The sequence below is a fragment of the Akebia trifoliata genome, chromosome 12 (genome assembly GCF_017979445.1).
Source record: "Akebia trifoliata isolate Shusen 1 chromosome 12, ASM1797944v1, whole genome shotgun sequence".
In the NCBI taxonomy this organism is placed as follows: domain Eukaryota; kingdom Viridiplantae; phylum Streptophyta; class Magnoliopsida; order Ranunculales; family Lardizabalaceae; genus Akebia; species Akebia trifoliata.
Genome location: NC_141386.1, coordinates 28,076,468 through 28,094,863, shown reverse-complemented (window position 1 = coordinate 28,094,863; position 18,396 = coordinate 28,076,468). Strand labels below are relative to the sequence as shown.

At 35.1% G+C, this 18,396-nt stretch overlaps 1 protein-coding gene across 2 annotated transcripts; it reads right to left on the bottom strand.

Annotated features, from left to right (window-relative positions):
• Positions 1-5,807: 5,807 nt before the first annotated feature.
• LOC147389276 (ABC transporter B family member 2-like) lies at positions 5,808-16,696 on the bottom strand. Of its 2 annotated transcripts, XM_086418002.1 has the most exons (12): positions 16,302-16,695; positions 16,143-16,197; positions 15,826-16,001; positions 11,957-12,157; positions 11,608-11,867; positions 10,330-10,870; positions 9,279-9,646; positions 8,737-9,152; positions 8,146-8,387; positions 7,519-7,766; positions 7,008-7,420; positions 5,808-6,438 (listed from the first exon to the last, which is right to left on the bottom strand). In XM_086418002.1, exons 1-12 carry the CDS (start codon positions 16,575-16,577, stop codon positions 5,891-5,893), a joined length of 3,744 nt encoding a protein of 1,247 aa, XP_086274128.1. In that variant the 5' UTR covers positions 16,578-16,695; the 3' UTR covers positions 5,808-5,890. The 2 variants fall into 2 exon arrangements, with proteins under 2 accessions (XP_086274128.1, XP_086274129.1); XM_086418003.1 differs by lacking the exon at positions 11,957-12,157 and having other exon boundaries at positions 16,302-16,696.
• Positions 16,697-18,396: the final 1,700 nt, after the last annotated feature.

The following is an 18,396-nucleotide window of genomic DNA, read 5'->3' as shown; positions in this document are numbered from 1 at the left end:
ATATGCCAATGTTTTTGTCTTATATGGGTTAGAAGTAGGGGTGCAACTTGGTCTGGTTCAAACCGATAATTGAAGCAAATGGATAGCTTTTGAGTGATTTGGTTCAATTTGAAATAAGTTGTTTAGTTCTGAATTAAGAAAATGGAGAACGATGAATTTGGTTTGATTCTCATATCAAGCTTGTAAAGAATTGAACTCTTAGAAGTAATAGATAAATAATTATATATGTATATTAATGTATTATGAATTATTTTAAAAGTTAGGACATAGATTAAAGATTTTATTCTTGATAAACTACCCACTTTTTATGCATAGATTAAGATTTACTGTATGAAATTCTATGTTTATTATATGTTTGTCTTTCCATTATAAATATGTTACTTCTGATTTATAATTTATAGAATATTGGCAATCCATAGAATCGAATTTGTTTGGTTCCAATGACATTTTGCTTTGGTTGTGATTCTAATTTAGTGGAGCCAACCTTTGACGGTTCGATTCTAATTTGGTCTCATACCAAACCAAGTTGCACCCCTAGTTATAAGTTTTCCTCACAAAAAATCAGCCTAAAACTTCTAATCCTATCAAAAGTGGTTTATAAAAAATTGAACGGTCCACAATTCTTCAACTTGTTTTGATGGAATTATAAGTTTTGGAATGAACTGGTTTTTGGCGAGGATGTTCTCCTCACCATAGATATCATCGTCACCAAAAATCAGTTATGAAACTTCTAACCCATACAGAACAAAAAAAACTTTGGTTATGGTGTGGGTGCCCCAACTAAGTTATTGGGCACCTTTAACATTGCCCTTTGATGAATTTGTCAACAAAAAAATAAGAGAACTTATATTGGCACCCCAACTTTTACTTATTACAATCCAGCTTAATTTAAAAATAGAAAGGAAAAAAAAACACACAGATGAAAATATTATAAACACCCCAATTTGAACGGGCCCTCACTCGAAAGGACCCAAAAACATCTATTTTTTCAATAAAATTCGTCAACGGGCCTATAAAATCCAAATCATTAAAACATGACATTTTTATTGATTTGAGGGTTCCTAAGACTCCTAAAGGTCTAAGGGACCTACAATAAAAACTTGGCATACCCACCATTTCCCCTATTTTTCACCGTTTTTCCCTCAAAATTGAAAATACCCCAAGCCCATTTAAGACCCACTCCTCAAAAATCATTTCTCACCTTATCCAACCTAACCTAAACTTAATCCCACATCACATAAACCCTAAAACACACCCACTCTCAAAAGCTCATTTTAAAATATACCCTAATCAATCCCAAATAACCTAAAACATTTTCAAATCCAATCCCAACACACCAAAGTCCAAATCAATTTAAATCCACATATATAATCTACAAACCATTATTCACGTCAATCAATCAAACTTTGATCATTAAATGGACATTGTCCACACCACAACTCACCTCCCAACAATCATTCTACCAACCTAACCCACCAATTTTTTCTAACAAAACTAGCCCCCACACTCCATGTCATAAACCTAGCCCATCACCTTTCTCTAACACAACCACCAACCCACATCACAACCCACATTTCTCCTCATTATTCACTTTAAACTTATTCTCACAAGTCATCCACACACCTTTTTTCTCCAATTAACTCATTTAAACACTCCATCACCACACTTTTTGGGACATATGTCACCATCTCCTTCATCCACCCAAAACCTAATCACCTAACCCTTACACAACTCATTATTTCAATCAAACACCACACCCCCTCATCCTACCTAACACTCAATCCCATTATTTCAATCAAACGCCACATCATTTCACTCACCAAACACTCAACCCAAATGGGTTGGGTGGATCTAACCCATTTGGATAAAAAACTATACATTTACCCTCATCCCAACTCCAAATTTCACACCTCTCACCCTCAAATCTCATGCTATTCTCTACTCTTTTATTTGTTTACCCATTATACCCTCAAAAGCAATCTTCAACATCTATAAATATCCCCCTCATCTTCTAAAATGGGTACCAAGTTTAAGTCTAAAAAAGACACAAAAAAAATTAATTCTCTCAATTTTCTATTCATCTTTCTCTACTCCTCTCATTTCACATACTTTGAAAATCTACTCTCACAATTTACTAAGGACTCAAATAAGGATAAAGCATAGAAGAAAAATAAGGAATGAAAGAAGGATCGAGCTAAGGCCTCAAGGTGGGTCAAAGGAAGCATTGCATTTCCCTCTCTTTCTCTTCTCCATTTCCCTTTTCTACCCCCCTTTCACTTTATTAATTTTTATTTTAGAAAGACTTAAATTGTGATGCTCCCCCTCCCCTATCTTCGATAGATCGGACTTCGGTTCGGTTGAAAGTATAGGGGTTGTAACCACTTTCAAAACAAACTGTTTTAATCCTTCAAATCATTTTGAGGCAATCGATAATCGGGTCCTTCTCAACCTATGAGATTGGACTCATAACCATTAGCCAACACTTTTCAAAACATACGTTGTTTTCAAAGCTAGGTCCATATAGAGATCATTTCTTTCAATGAGACGATCCTTATAAGTTAAGCCGACAGCAAATCCCTACTTAGGATACAAGTCGTCAACACGTGACACTTTTATTTTTATTGCGTTTTTATCCAAAATGATTGAGTTATTTTGAGGTTACTATCATTTGATGGAGATAGAGGGGTGCCTAACACTTTACCCTCTCTCTAATCGGACTGCTTACCTCAATCTTGGGTGGATCGGTATCTTATATGTATGAGAATCACTAAATGACAAAACAACACACTTTTCAAAAAAATTACATTTCGGGTGACCATTCACACCTTTCTTACCAACATGAATAATGGCGACTCCAAACCTTCGTAGAAGTGATATTTGGAAATCGAAAATCACGCATCTATAAATATCATTTCCTTCCATCAGGGAAGAATGTTAAAACTATATATTTTATTCTCATTGATGGATAGATTGAACAACGAAGAGCACAAGATCAACATCAAGAGGTCGGACAATTGTTCTATTTGATGGGTTATTCTCGATAGTGGCAATTCGTGGTTTTTTTTTTCTTGTACATGTATCATGAAGAAATTTTTTATGTGAAAATGTTAATTCTTATTTTAAATGGTGTGGGTTATTTTATTTTTTGTTGGGAAGTGAAATAATTAAGTAATTGGGGTGTAATAAGTAAAAGTTGGGGTGCCAATAAAATAATTCAAAATTAATGGTAAAACCTATGTTGTGGAATAATGATTTTCTAACTAGAAAGTCTTCACTCAGTCAATAGGACGCGGAACCATAGAGATAATTTCGTTCCTAAGCTTGGTAGTTTGATTCACTCGTGCATATATATGCACTTATAGAATTTAGGCATGCAAGTTATTACATACAATATATTTCAATGACCTATGAAATGGTTTCATGGGATTCAACCAATTGTCTTGATCATGGGATATCATGGAGAAATAATTCAAAGTAATCAATGTATTCGGTAAAAAAATGAAAAGTTACGGGGTATAAGAAGATTCAATCTCCAACTGAGATTCCATGAACCAATCCTTCCTAATTCACATCTTTGTTAAAAAAATTTTACATAATCCTATTAAAACTAGGGTTCGAAATCAAACTTCTCTCCAAGAGGATGGATAAGAAGATTTAGGTGAAATACAATGTAGATCCAACTTTTATTAACTTGTGTGATATGGGCTAGACCACCATGGAACCCCTTTGCTAGAGAATCTATTTTCAAAGTAACAAAAAGAAAAACATTAAATGGAGTTAGGGAATCATAGTCAAAAGAGGATTTCTCATCTCTTTCTATCATTCAAAATTGTGCACGAGTCTTTCTTCTCGCATGGTTCATATAGTGATAAAAGAACTCATTTTCTGATATATGTATTACAATTGCATCGTAACACAACAGTTCGGTGGAACATTGGATGACCTTAAGTATGTGTTGATTTACGCAATACAACCCCACTTGTTATTTACCCTTCATATGATGTCATGCACATATCATTCTAATATATTATCAATCCAAGAAACTTCGACAATCAAAATGAATGCCTTATTGCTCTTCATTAGACATGTCTAAATCATCTCAATCGACTTTTGTTATTCATCATCAAGTGAAATTCACTAAAATATTGGTGATTGATTAGCTACTTAGGCCCTGTGTGGATATACCTCTCCGCACAAGAGTAGAAGCCCAATCTCTCTGCACAAGAGCAAAAAACCTCTCTGCACAAGAGCAGATTTTCATAACTTCTCAACAAAAAGCAAAAAACCTCTTCGCATAATAGCAAAAACCTATCCAAACATTTGCTAGTTCCCGCAGGAGCAAAAGTCATTAAGAAGCTCTATCCAAATGCAGTGTTAGTCAACCAATTATATTAACAATTAACAAACAAATTTGAACTAAGGGTATGTTTGATTGCACATGGAAAAAATGGCGGAAAATCAATTTCCATGGAAAATGACATTTTTCAGGTGTTTGATTGCACATGAAAATGAAAATTCATTTTTCACCCCAATCAAAAAGTCCATCAAAACATGGATTTCACTTTCCCACCCATATGGGCGGGAAAGTGAAATCCACCCATATTTTCCATTTCCAATTCTTCCCCACTCATATCTTCTTCTTCCCTACCACCACCACCACCATTATACTAACCTTGTCATCGTTGTCGTCGTCTCTGTCTCTGTCATAATCATCTCTGGACACCTTCTTTCTCTCTTTTTCTCTTTTTCTCTCTCTCTCTCTTTCTCACCTCCTCCACCACCACCACTTCCATGTTCTCCCCCCAACTTCCTCATCATCTTCTTCCTCACTTATCTTCGCCGTTGCCACCATCACCACCACATTCTCCATTCTTCTTCCTCACTTACCTCCACCGTCGTCGTCGCTGCCACCGTAACCGCCGCCTCGGCCGCCACATCCTCCCCCCTCCCTCTTCCTCCTCATCTTCTTCTTCCTCTCCCCCTCCTTCTCCTCTTTTTTTTTTTTCTCATATTTTTTCCATGATTTTATCCAAGTAAAATCAAATAATGGAATTTGATTTTCCAACCCTACCTATTTTTCACAACTATTTTTCCATGGATTTCAAATTCCATGGAAAGTTACTTTCCATGCAATAAAACATACCTTAAAGTTGAAAATTACAATTTACTCTTTGAGAATGTCACATTCAATATAGTTGCATGTCAGGAACACACAAAAAAATATGTTACATTTTTTAAGTTCTTTAGTAAATCTAAAGGTTTGTCCTTGGTCCGACCAATTAGACAATTTTTTGGGTCCAATTATCTATTTGGTTCTTAAAACATCGATGAACACTCTTAAAATGGCCAAACAAATAGAAGGAAAATTATTAATTAATACATCTACTAAATATATATATATGGGAGCGGTTCAGCAACCCTAAAGTTTGCCAAACATTGTGCCAAACATTTTTCAAAACATGGGTTAGAAGTTTTGGAATTAGCTGATTTTTTGTGAGGATGATCTCTATGATGAGTAGATCATCCTCTCCAAAAATCAGCTCATTTTGAAATTTCTGACCCTAGTTTACAAATTGAAGAATCGTGGACTGTCCAATTTTTGTAAATCACTTTTGATGGGGTTAGAAGTTTTGGAATGAGCTGATTTTTTGTGAGGATGATCTCTATATCATAGAGATCATCCTCACAAAAAATCAGCCTATTCCAAAACTTCTAACCCATGTTTTGAAAAATGTTTGGCAAACTTTAGGGCTGCTAAACCGCTCCCTATATATATATATATACACTTCCATTTCTTGAAAAAAAAATTATATGGAAATACTCATAAAGCTCTTTCATGGTAATGAATACATACTCGAAATCCATCATTGGCGTAATTTTGTTGTTATTTCTATTGTTGTTGTTGTTGTTGTTGTAAGTTAATCAAATTATAATAAGCACCATTCTTGTTCTCTAAAAGAGTAGAATGGCTCCCTTGTTCTATAATCCTCCCATTTTGCAACACCGATATCTTATCTGCATTTTGGATTGTAGACAACCTATGTGCCACCATGACCGTAGTTCTGCTCTTCACTAACCTGTCCAAGGCTTGTTGGACTATACGCTCGGACTCCACATCAAGGGCACTAGTGGCCTCGTCAAGTAGTAAGATTGCTGGGTTCTTGAGCACAGCTCGGGCAATGGCGACACGTTGCTTTTGGCCACCTGATAATTGCACCCCACGCTCTCCAACCTTTGTTGAGTAACCCTCGGGGAGGCTACTAATGAAAGTGTGTGCATTAGCAACCTTAGCAGCCTCAATGACCTCCGACTCCGAGGCACCATCTTTCCCGTAAAGAATGTTTTCGTAGATCGAGGTGGCAAAGAGTGCCGGTTCTTGTTGGACGAGTCCGATGTGTTTCCTTAGAGACTTCAACTTGAGCTTCTTGATATCCTTCCCTACAAGATTCAATAGAAATAGTACTTAAGAATGTGAGCCATGAAATTATCATCGGTATTTTAGGCTTTATTATTATCCTTTGGTGTGTTTGCTTTAAAGATTTATGGGATTTTCTTTGTTTTATGATAGGTTTTAGTGCAAAGGCAGAGTTTTTATCCAAGTTTTGTGGTATTTCCATGTCACCAAGGTGACACATTCTTTATGGGATCTACTTTTTGAGGACTTCATTTTGAAAAATTATACTATCCCATGAACACCTAAGATTGGAAGATATCCATTAAGGATTTCCATAAAACCGATCCTTAGGAAATCTGTATTTCTCTTCCCATTATTAAAGTTGTTTGACATGAAGAGTCCCTTTTATTTCTAGGTGAGAGTTAGCTTATAGGGATGTCTTGTGGTTGGTTTTGGTGGTTGTCTGATGCTCATCCTTCAATTTTTTTATTTTTTTATTTTTTTATTTTTGAATTCGCTCTTTTTTTCTTTTCTTTACTTTTTTTCTGTTCATCCGATTTACATTTACCAATAAATGAATATAAATAAGTAAAAGAACGACAAGGGCACTCACCATCAATAATCACCTTTCCAGACGTTGGCTCGTAGAACCGAAGTATAAGAGAAAGCACCGAGCTCTTGCCAGACCCACTTGATCCTACCAATGCCATGCTCTCACCTTCCCGTACTCGAAGATTAAAATCCTTAAAGATAACGATATCCGGTCTAGAAGGGTAACTAAACTCAACACCCCTCATCTCAATGGTGCCCACAACACTAGTCACCTCCTCGCCTATGTCCCCTACCAGTCCGGTCTTTCTGTCCAACACCTCAAAGACCGAAGCCACCATTTGGCTTCCTTTAATGAAATCTGAAGCCAATCCCAATGTCTCTCCCATAGCTAAAGCACTTACAATCAGTACCATGAATGTTTTCATTATCGATTTAAAGCTTGCTAGCTCCTTCGACATCAAAACAGAACCATACCTATTCGAAAAGTTTTAAAAATTAAAGAGAGCTCAATTGAAAGTTCGATTTATTAACTTGTGTTTATAAATTGGTAAAATTGGAAACAAAATATGTACCAAAGGGCGAGGCCGTAAGATGAGAAGATGAAGAATTGGGAGACACCATAGAAGATGCCAGCAATCTGACCACGACGTAAGGAGCTCTTGGAGGGTTCGACCAACTCGTTGGCATACATGTCAATGACCTTTTCTTCGGAGCAAAATGCGGCAACAGTGCGGATGTTACTCACCGCCTCACCCGCAAGCATGTTAGCTTTTAGATAAGCCTTGCTCAAGTTGCCTCCGTAGCCTTTCATGAAAAGTTTCTGCCACATAACCCTCCATGAATGAGAACATTTAAACAAAAAAATTTAAAAGCTTTCCACAAGTTGGGATCTGAATGAAATATTGATTGAAGCAATGAATTAAAACACTGCTACTGACATGGTGACTTCTGTGCATTTCACATGATAGTTTTATGCGAGGTGTTTGCATCGAACTTGTCATGGGTCTGGGACCATCAACATAAACAAGTATAGGTCACACAAAATGGAGGATGTTTTGGCATAGTTTTACATGGGTTGGGTGAATTAGTTCACTAATTAAATGGTTTATTTCAATGAAATAAGTCAGCCATATGTACAACTTACAAGCTGAGAAGCATCATATAATTACAAGTTACAAAAAGAAAAGAAGAGATAATACCTCACTGATGTGTCCACAGACAATAAGAGGATACATGGACAAGAGCACAAGTGTGATCCTCCAATTCAGGATGAAACCGATGATGAATGATACGACAACCAGAGACATGTTCTGTACAAGGATCGTAGAGCTATCGACAACTATTGATTTCAGCAGAGTTGCATCAGTTTCCAGCCGTGATGAAAGAATAGAGCTGTTATTACTTGTCTCATCAAACCATCCAATTTCATTCCTCAACATAGCTGTGGTTGATGATTGTAACTTGGGTTAGCAAAACAGTTTTTTTTTTCTTGTATGTGATACTAAACATACATATGAATATGCCATTTGGAACACTAAATTGGGGCCATCACCCATGAATGTTTAGCTCACCTTTTGGTAGATCTACACACCATAATCAGCTTTATTGGTGATTTCTAGCCATCGATACCTTGAAATTATTTTCGGCCCCGTAGGCTCTATAGACATGCCTATAGGACTAAAAATTGGTCTACAATAGCTAGAAATCACCAATAAAAAATGATACATGGAATTGGGTAACATTACTCAATCCTTGGGGTAGAGGATCCAATGCCGAATTAAGAATTTTACCTGAAAACATCATCTCTCGCACCCGAAGAGTAAGTCGTTCTCCCATGATTCCGAAGTTGAAGTGTGTGATAGTATGGAAGATGACAGTGAGAACAGCACCACCACAAAAAAGGAATGCAATCTTCCTAATTTCCCTCCGTGTTGTGTCCCAATCCATGTAGTAGGAGACGAGAGCCTGTGAGACTCCAAGAGCGAAAAGTGGCATTTGGGCACCGCACATAATGGCGCTTATTGTACCCAAAATGCCATTGACCCAATCTGGGGCCACCATTGCATATAATCTTAACATTGAGACGGACTTTGGCTTTTCAATATCAGTCCCATCAGCAACATAATGGCTAACAGATTCCTTATCGGAATGGAAACTGCCGCTAAAACTGGTGGTGGTACGGGATAATTCTCTCGAATATCTAATGCTGCCAAAGAAAATGTAGATTATGAGCTTGACATATATTTTTCTTCTTTCAGAAAGTGAATTAGTGGTTAATAGGTGAAGGTGGGCTTTGAACTCAGTTTTGTAACACGTGCATTGACAAAGTTACCTCGGTGGCTGTCCTATGGAGGGGTAACGCCTCAAAGTGACCTCCTCCTTGAGTTGAACAAGTGATGCATATGCACCGGTGGGGTCTGACATAAGCTCTTCGTGGCTCCCAGTCTCGACGATTCTCCCACCTTGGACGACTGCGATCATGTCTGCATTCCTTATGGTGGAGAGGCGGTGGGCCACCACGATGGTGGTTCGTCCTACCATAACACGATCAAGTGCTTCTTGCACGCTTTTCTCAGACTCGGCATCAAGTGCACTTGTTGCCTCATCTAAGAGAAGTATTAAAGGGTTCTTTAATATTGCTCGAGATATGGCGATCCGTTGCTTTTGTCCACCTGATAACTGTATCCCTCTCTCACCCACCTACAAAGCACAAAAGAAACAGTATTGGAACTCAATGCCGCGAAATTAAGTTAGTGACTTGGATGTGAAGGGATTGACACAATTTTATGTCTAATAGAGTATTAAATAGAATGCATTGTCAATGTAGTAAATCATATGCTATAAACGACGAAAACTATCGAGGAATAAAATGCAAATAAAAGTAGCGAGAGCATGACACGGAATTTACATGGTTTGGCAAGATTACCTATCTCCATGTTTATAATAACACAATCTCTCTTCCTATCAGAAAAACTGAAATTTCCTTATGGAAACCTTAAAACAAGTTTGCTATGAACGTATAAACCGTACAAAGATGAAATTGACCGTATGGAAAATAGTTACGAAATTAAGTAAAAAAGACACCCCAAAGATTCATCTGGACCCTTGGAATCACTTGGTGATGTAAAATTCCCTTTGGAAAATAATACCATCAAGAGAATACAAGTCACAAACATAAGTCACTAAGACGGTATGCGATATTACCATGCATCATATTATCTTGTTTATCTGTATACACCTTATTATAATGCATCACATCTAAAACTCTATTAACTTGACTATCATCCTCACACAACTATCCGGACTTGAGACTAACAATTCCACTAATTAGCATAAATAGAGGAATATCATCACATTAATAGAAGAAAGTATGAAACCATAACCTGAGTTTCATATTTATTGGGAAGGTTGCTGATGAAAGAATATGCCTCGGAGAGCTTAGAAGCGCGCCTAATGTCTTCATCCGTTGCGTCATCTTTCCCATATAAAATGTTCTCACGGATGCTTGTAGCAAAAAGTGCGGGTTCTTGATTGACCAATCCAATTTGTTTCCTTAGCCACTTAAGTTCAAGCTCCCTTATATCAATTCCATCTAACAGTATGTTTCCCGAATGAGGCTCATAGAAGCGCTCGATGAGAGAGATCACAGTGCTCTTTCCAGACCCACTTCCCCCGACAAGAGCAATGATCTTCCCGGAGGGTATATCAAGACTAAGCTTATTGAATATCACCACATCAGGGCGAGATGGGTAACTAAAACATACATTTTTGAAATGTATGTGCCCCTCAACTTTGTTCAATGTCCGGCCATTTTTGGTGTTGGCTTTGCTCACTGTGTTTCTCTTGATCATCTCAAAAATGGGGTATGCAGCGGATCTAGCTCGGATGAATGTAGTGATGTTAGGGGCCGCTAGGCCAAGTGACCTGAAGAACAACCAAAGATTAGTGTGTATGAGCAACTGGGTTTGGTTTTCTTGACCACATATTAGTTGTTTTGTTATGAAGATCAAAGAAATGAGTAATCATGAATATTTATGAATGTTTCTAAATTTTTTGAGACAGTTAGTTGCATAAGGATCTTTAATTATTATGTTCATATGTTGAATTCATGACAGTGACCATAGAATTTGGAATAAGGGATAGGTGATGATGACATTTCAATTATTGATGAAAGAAAGTTTAAAAGGGGAATGTACAAAACAAGGTGGGCAAGAAGCCAAAATTACAGTGCCATATATGTTTTTAAAACATTTAGAAGAGAAGGGGTATTCCATATATTTTAATGGATTTTTTTCAAATAGAATACTATTGTACTCTGTTTAGAATGCAAGAAAACAAGTTACGTCAAGGAATCATTTGCTAAGCTTGTTTAGAGTTACAAAATTGGAATTTTTAAGAAACTAGAATGATCATCTAGCACTTATGTGAAGATATGGAAAGATGTAGAATATTTTCAAAACTCTTCCTAGAGTCTATAGACATATATACATGTAAGGCTCATTTGAAATGTACTACATGAAGATTTAAATGAAAAATAAAACAAATATCTACTATTTATTTTTGAGTGTGTGGAGTTTCCATCGTAAGTTTAATATATATTTTGCAACGTAGGTTATATACGTAATATTTTACTTCGAATACGGCATGGAGATGAGACTTACAGGCCAGAAATGACAACATTAAGCATGGTGGTGAAGGATTCTCCACCATTTGATATACCCTTGTGGACAACAATGCTAACAAACCACACGAGTAATGCCCACGAAAGGAATAATACACAATGCATGGATCCAAGTCCAAGACCCTTGGCTAATCCTCCCTTCTTCCCATACTTGTAAGTGTTCAAAAGTGCTGTTCTATATGATTGTACAGCCTTTTCTTCACCCACAAATGCTTGAACTGTTCGCACATTCCCAATCACCTGATAATTATAAGCACATAAGTGTACTATATTAGCTATTTGTCACAATAAAATCTTAATGAGAAAAGCAATGAGGGACGAAGAAAGACCTCTTCTGCGATTTCACCCGCCTTTAAGTAGGATTTTCTAACTCGAGCAACAAGACCAGTTGCTATATATGCATACATACCACCAGAAATGGCAATAAAAGGGACTATAGATAATGTTACTAAACTAATTTGCCACACTAGGGAGAACCCGATTGCAAAGCCCACAATAAAACGGCTTAAGTAGTGCATGAAGTTCCCAACCTACAAATTCATTTCATGATGTTGAGATGGATGAGTAGAAAGACTAAGAAAACATTTAAAATAAACACATTCAAGAATATGTAAAAGTAGCTCCAATAGACAATAAACTATGAGAAAGTCGATTTAGATGGCTTTGCAATCTTGGTTGGTAGGAAATTAAAGGTCTTAAAAGAGTGAAGGGAAAACCCAAAAAACGTAGATTGATATAATAAAAGTGAATATGAACACAAGCGTAATAATAGAAGACGTGACTCTAAACAGAATAGAACGGAGGAATGGGTTTCATTTATCTAACCCCACATCTTTGTGATGGGACTTGGATAATGAAGATGATGGTACCAATCACTACCCCCACTTCGAGCACGTAACCAACTTCTCCCCAAATTCTCTTTGCCCATCAAAAGCAAACCTTTTGATTAGTGGGTCCTAATCCCGAATTTCACAATTATAGTAAGTTAATTTGAAATATTTGACTTATAAGGTGCTCTTGACAATTCAAATTATGCAATATTTATAGATTTTTCTTGACAATTAACGAATTTTGAACTCAATAATCATAAATAGAAAATTTATTTATGGTTAGCAACAATAGAGAGGATGGTTAAAGTTAACATAATATCATATGGAAATCTTTTTTTATGAGTTTTTCAATAATCCAACTCTTAAGATCTAGACACATATTTTCATCTAGTTGGGTAAGGAACTTCCTAATAAAGCAGGAATTATTTTCCATCAATTTGGAAAACAAATTTCCATGGAAAATCATTTTCTGAAAAGAGAAATTCTATTGCTTGAATTTGCTTGTAAATTCCTTCACATAAGAAATTTCTGTTTTAAGAAAATACTGTGAGAGACAATTTACTCTCTTGGCTCCAATTTTTTATTTTTTATTTTTGGCCTGTCCCTCGACCCGAAATTTTCCCAAATCAGTCCTCATCAAATAATTGCGTAATTCAATTTTGATTACTGTGATTGGTACTAAGGCCCACCAAGCCAATTGGATACAATAATTTCTGTAGTGCCCTTCCCTTTCTTGGATAAATGGATAATTTAGACATCCCCTTTCTTGGATACACTATAATTAATTATTAATGACAGTAATCTTTAGGGAAAATGACTATTAAAACCAAATTTTGGAAAACATCTCTAGTGTTGAAATACATACCATTCAAGGCCCAGTTTTAGAAATGTTACCCTTTGGAGGATTTTTAAAACTGTCCAACTTTTGTTAATAAAATACCTAAAATACCCTCTATAAATTAAAACACTTAAATTAGTATTAAAAAAACTAAAACACCTAAATGAATCCCTAGATTTCTTCTCTAATATCCATTGATCTCAAAATTGTAAAAATAGGAACTCCATTAATGCTGCTGGCTTCATATCAAAATCCAAATAGATATGGATTATTCTATTTTTTAATTGATTGTTCATTTTATTTATTTATAAAAATCCAATAACATAGACTTGGGATTAATTCTCACCATACTTAGTTCCCGATCTTATTAAAAATAATGCTTACTGATTTAGAAAAGGGAAAAAAAACTCTAATGAATCTCCAATAGAGGATCGAATTCATTTTTTTTCTAATGGGAATTGACCGTAAGAGATCTTCTAGTACTGTCTTGCTATTACAGTTTTGATAGAATGCCCACCTTTTCAAGGATTTAGTCTTTACAAAATCAAATTTCAATTTGATACCCATAGTTTGAGAGCACAAATAAAACATTAATAATTTAAATAAATTCCACACAATATATATTGAAACATCAAATTCGAAGTCATTTAAGTAGTTAGGCCCAATTGAGCCATAGCCGTTATGTTTGCTGTAAGTATTCTAACACGTGGACAAGTATGATTCCATCTACAATCCATTGAAGTGATGGGTCCGTCCTGTTTATCGTTTTGATGATAATTTATGTATCATTTACATATTCGAGGACTAATGGATTGGCTTCTGTAAATGACTCTACTTTCTCGTTGGTGGATAGGATTAATATGAACAAATTGATTTTCTATAGTACCTCTGATATAATTCAAAATATATGTAGATATCCAAGTGACTTAATCTATGATTCTTCACTTCATGAAGACAACAATATTAATGAAGTTCTTATTTTTGCAGTTTTGAGATCAATGGATATTGGGGAAGACGTCTAGGGATTCATTTAGGTGGTGTTGTAATTAAAAGAGGATATTTTGGGTATTTTATTAACAAAAGTTAGACGAAAGTTTTAAATGATCCTCCAAAGGCTAACGTTTTTAAAACTGGGCCTTAAATGATACATATTTCAACAGTAGAGACTTAATGGTCCATGAGATCCAAAATTTGGTTTTAATAGTCATTTTCCCTAATCTTTATTATTATGGGTCCTGTTAATGTGTGCCCTTACGACACACGTTAAAGTGAAGTTAATACACTTTGAAAATTGGATTTTGTACCAAAAATGCTCTTAAAAAAAATTATTTTTTATCAAAATATCCTTTGATTCCAATTTCCAAAGTGTATTTATTACCCTTTAACGGGCCCTTAGGGTACATGTTAACAAAACTCTATTATTATAATGAGAGTGATTGTTTGCTCACAGACCAATACCATTTTGACACGTGGCATTGATGATGTAAGTAAAAAAAGAAAATTTTCTCTCTCCTGCCCGCACATCCACTGCTCCATAAATCTTTACTTTTATATTTCAAATCTTAAAAAGTATTGTTGGATCCACATAGATTATCATATTTGCAATCGAGCACTACAACCTTTTAGATCTCATGAATAACCTCATGGTAAAAAAAACGAAAAAAAAAAACACAAATTTTTTCAAGCTTGATCATCGGTGTAGAAAATGGACAGCTATCGAACATCCAAATTTAAAATTAAAATACAACTGTGAAAAATAACTTTTATATATATATAATTTTTTTTTTTTTTAATTCATAGAATTTCATCCTCTACAACACTTTTGTATTGGATAATATTTTTGCCCCATGGGTAGGAGAGAAAAAAATATCTTATTATTGCTTACGACATGAGTGCCACATGTCAAAATGGTGTTGGTATGTGAGCAAACTATCACTCTTATAATGAGAGAAGGTAGAAGTAGTGGTTTGACATCAAAATTTGAATGCTCATAAATGCACCTACTTTTATATATAAATTTAATATAATCAACGTCTTTTTATTTTTCAAAAATCAAGAAAATTGCAATCCCACATCTTTAAAATGACTTTGATGAGTTATAAAAATGATAAAAATATCTTCCTTTTATCATGTAATCTTCAAAATCTTATTTTTCAAAAATCAAGAAAATTGCAATCCCACATCTTTAAAATGACTTTGATGAGTTATAAAAATGATTAAAATATCTTCCTTTTATCATGTAATCTTCAAAATCACGTTTAATTAAATAGGTCAGGACCCCTTGACCCCTAAGAATGACTCGTGAAAAAAAAAACTTGATCCCAACTCTTTAAATACAAAATCCAATGGTTTAGATTTATTCTCAAAATAAGTATTTTCAAGATTTGTGTTTTCAAGACACTCATAGATTTCAACCATTGGATTTTGTGTTTAAAAGGTTGGGATGCCGTGTTTTCTTGAGAATCAACGGATCCCCTTAATTAATATTTTAAATTATAAATAAGCTCTTCATGCATAATAATGTCCATACCTTCTCAGAAATGGCGTCTTGGATCACAATAATGTCGCTAGTGATGGCAGCAATAACTTCTCCTGTTGAAGCTTCAGTGTCAAATAGACTAATATCCTGATTCAACATTGACCTCATATACGCTAATCTCATCTTCGCTGCTTGACGTTCTCCCGTATACATCCAACATGCCACCTCTACACATGTCCGCATCAAAAAAAATTTTGTATGATATGTCCTCATCAATTAATCCACCGTTCAATCTAGTTTCATGTCATATCCCTCTCAACAACTAAATTAACTAACTAATAAATTTTCCAGAAAATTTATTTTCTTACCAGCCCAGGAGGAAAATAGTATGGCGATGCTCAAATAAACAAAATCCAAAGAATACTGCAAAAACAGACAAAAAAACAAACAAACAAAATTAAAGATCTGTTTCGACTTTGGAGTTTGGATTCAAATTTAAAACAAAAAGGAAAAAAAAAAAAAGGTACCATTGCGACTCTATGTGAAACAGAGGAGGGAAAAAGATAAGCGAGACCGATGATATTAATTAATTTTCCGAAGAAAATAAAGAAAACTGGAACTGCAGCACCATGAACACAAGCACCTATCGATCCAATAGCCATTAATACGTAATCCAAGGAATCTGCGAAGGAAAATAGTTCCAGAAAGGGAACTTGCGGGCTTTTTTGTTTCTGTTCTTCTTCTTCTCCATCTTTATTTTTCTTTTCCTCCAAATTATTGGAAAATTCTGCTCTGGAATTCATTTTCGAGAAAAAAAATGAAAATGTTGAGAGGGAAAGATAACAGAGAGAGACGATGATGGGGTTTATAAGAGTAGGGAGTGTTGAAGTACGTGGGTTTTGAAGTTGGGAGTTATATAAGGAGTTTAATGTTATCTAACTACCTGTTTGCAACCTTTTGCGCTAACGTTTGATTTATGAAAGCATGCTGGCGTGACCCAACGATTGTACTTCACAAGAAACATCCTGACGAGAAAGTATATGTGGATCATAGATGCTTTTTCATCGAGATACGATTGAAAAGTATTTATGGTTCTTACCTACTTTCACGTCAAGATGTGTGATATGAGGTAAATGTGTAGGTCACTCCAGCACGTTTATTCGTGAAAAAGTCATGAACTATTAATTTTCTTATCGGGACGAGAAAATGTAGGGGCGAGATTTTGGAAAAGAGTTGGTGCAGTATTAGACATGAATAAATGATATTCATCTGAAGGGAAAAGAGAATCTGCAGAGAACCTCGTAAAGTAATATTCTGCCACGTGTAAGTTGGTGGTGGGCCCTTTTAAATTGATTATAGTTCAAAATATCGTGGAATGTTTGAAACAACTCGTCTCACTAGAAATTTGGTTAAATTATTGATATTATATTGGACTTTTCTTAATTTGATTATTAGATAATTATAAATAATAAAAAAATTAAATGTACCCAACTAAATGATTAAGAGTCTTGATGGAGTGACCTCAAGCGGGGACCTCATACCACACTTCTTGACGTGAAAGTGGGTAAGAATCGCAGATGCTCTGATGTGAAAGTGGATAGGAACTTCATGGGGTATTTATGGTTCCTATCCACTTTCATGTCAAGAAGTGTGATATGAGGGTCCAGCTTGAGGTCACATCAGCATTATTCAATGATTAATCTCAATCCTTTTGTTGTAACACATCTAAGCCAATTGGATCATTTTAGATTTTAATTTTTACCCCCCAATAACTTATTGAGTATTATACAGAGTATTTGAAATACTAGGAAAAAATACCACTTAAGTAAGACTTTAAAAGGATGTTGCGAATGGATCTGTTGTTCGGACTCTTCCTTAAGAATGACAAATTCCAGCTTTTCAATCTCAATTTGTTAGGGGTCTCATATTACATTGACCCTATCGCTTAGCTTGATAAGTGCTACTAGAATGGTAATCATGATAGATTATCTGGTTTATGATCTGTAGTTCACACCTCGCTTAAAAAAATATGAATATAATTATTAAAAAAATTTGATTAATTTTTACTAACTAAAGCTTCGAAGCCTTTTTGGTGGGTATTACCTTCGTAACCAAAGACTAAGATGGCAATGAAACCCTAATTACTTGATCATGATTTGTCGATAATCTTGAGTGTGACTAAAGAAAAAAATTATACTATAATTTTCTTTTTCTTTTTTCCCATAAATATAGAACTATCATCATCATATTTGATAACTTTATAAAGCATGTAAATAAATTAAAAAAAAAAAAAATCATATTTGCTACATTATTAGGGCTCGAGACGTGCAATGTAAGTGTAGCCAATGTTTTCAATCCCCTCTTAAAACCTATCGAGACCAAGGTGTCTCCGATGAGTCGAACATTCTAACCTATTTTGTTAAATAAATTTCAACAAAGTATATATATTTTAGATACTACTTTTTTATTATAAAAAAAGATTAATGAATGTTCAATCCCAAAATCATATTTTAAATATATCACTAAGAACCAGGTCTCATTTTTGGATCACGAAGTATTCCCAAAAATACTTCCATAGAAATATTTTCATTGAATTTACTTCTGATGGAAACACTTTTGTAG

Coding starts and splice junctions, on each gene's coding strand:
- LOC147389276 (XM_086418002.1), bottom strand. CDS start 16,577: ATGAATTCCAGAGCAGAATTTTCCAATAATTTGGAGGAAAAGAAAAAT. Junction 16,002..16,142: donor ACTATTTTCCTCCTGGGCTG/GTAAGAAAATAA, acceptor GGACATGTGTAG/AGGTGGCATGTTGGATGTAT. Junction 7,421..7,518: donor TCTTACGGCCTCGCCCTTTG/GTACATATTTTG, acceptor CTTTTCGAATAG/GTATGGTTCTGTTTTGATGT.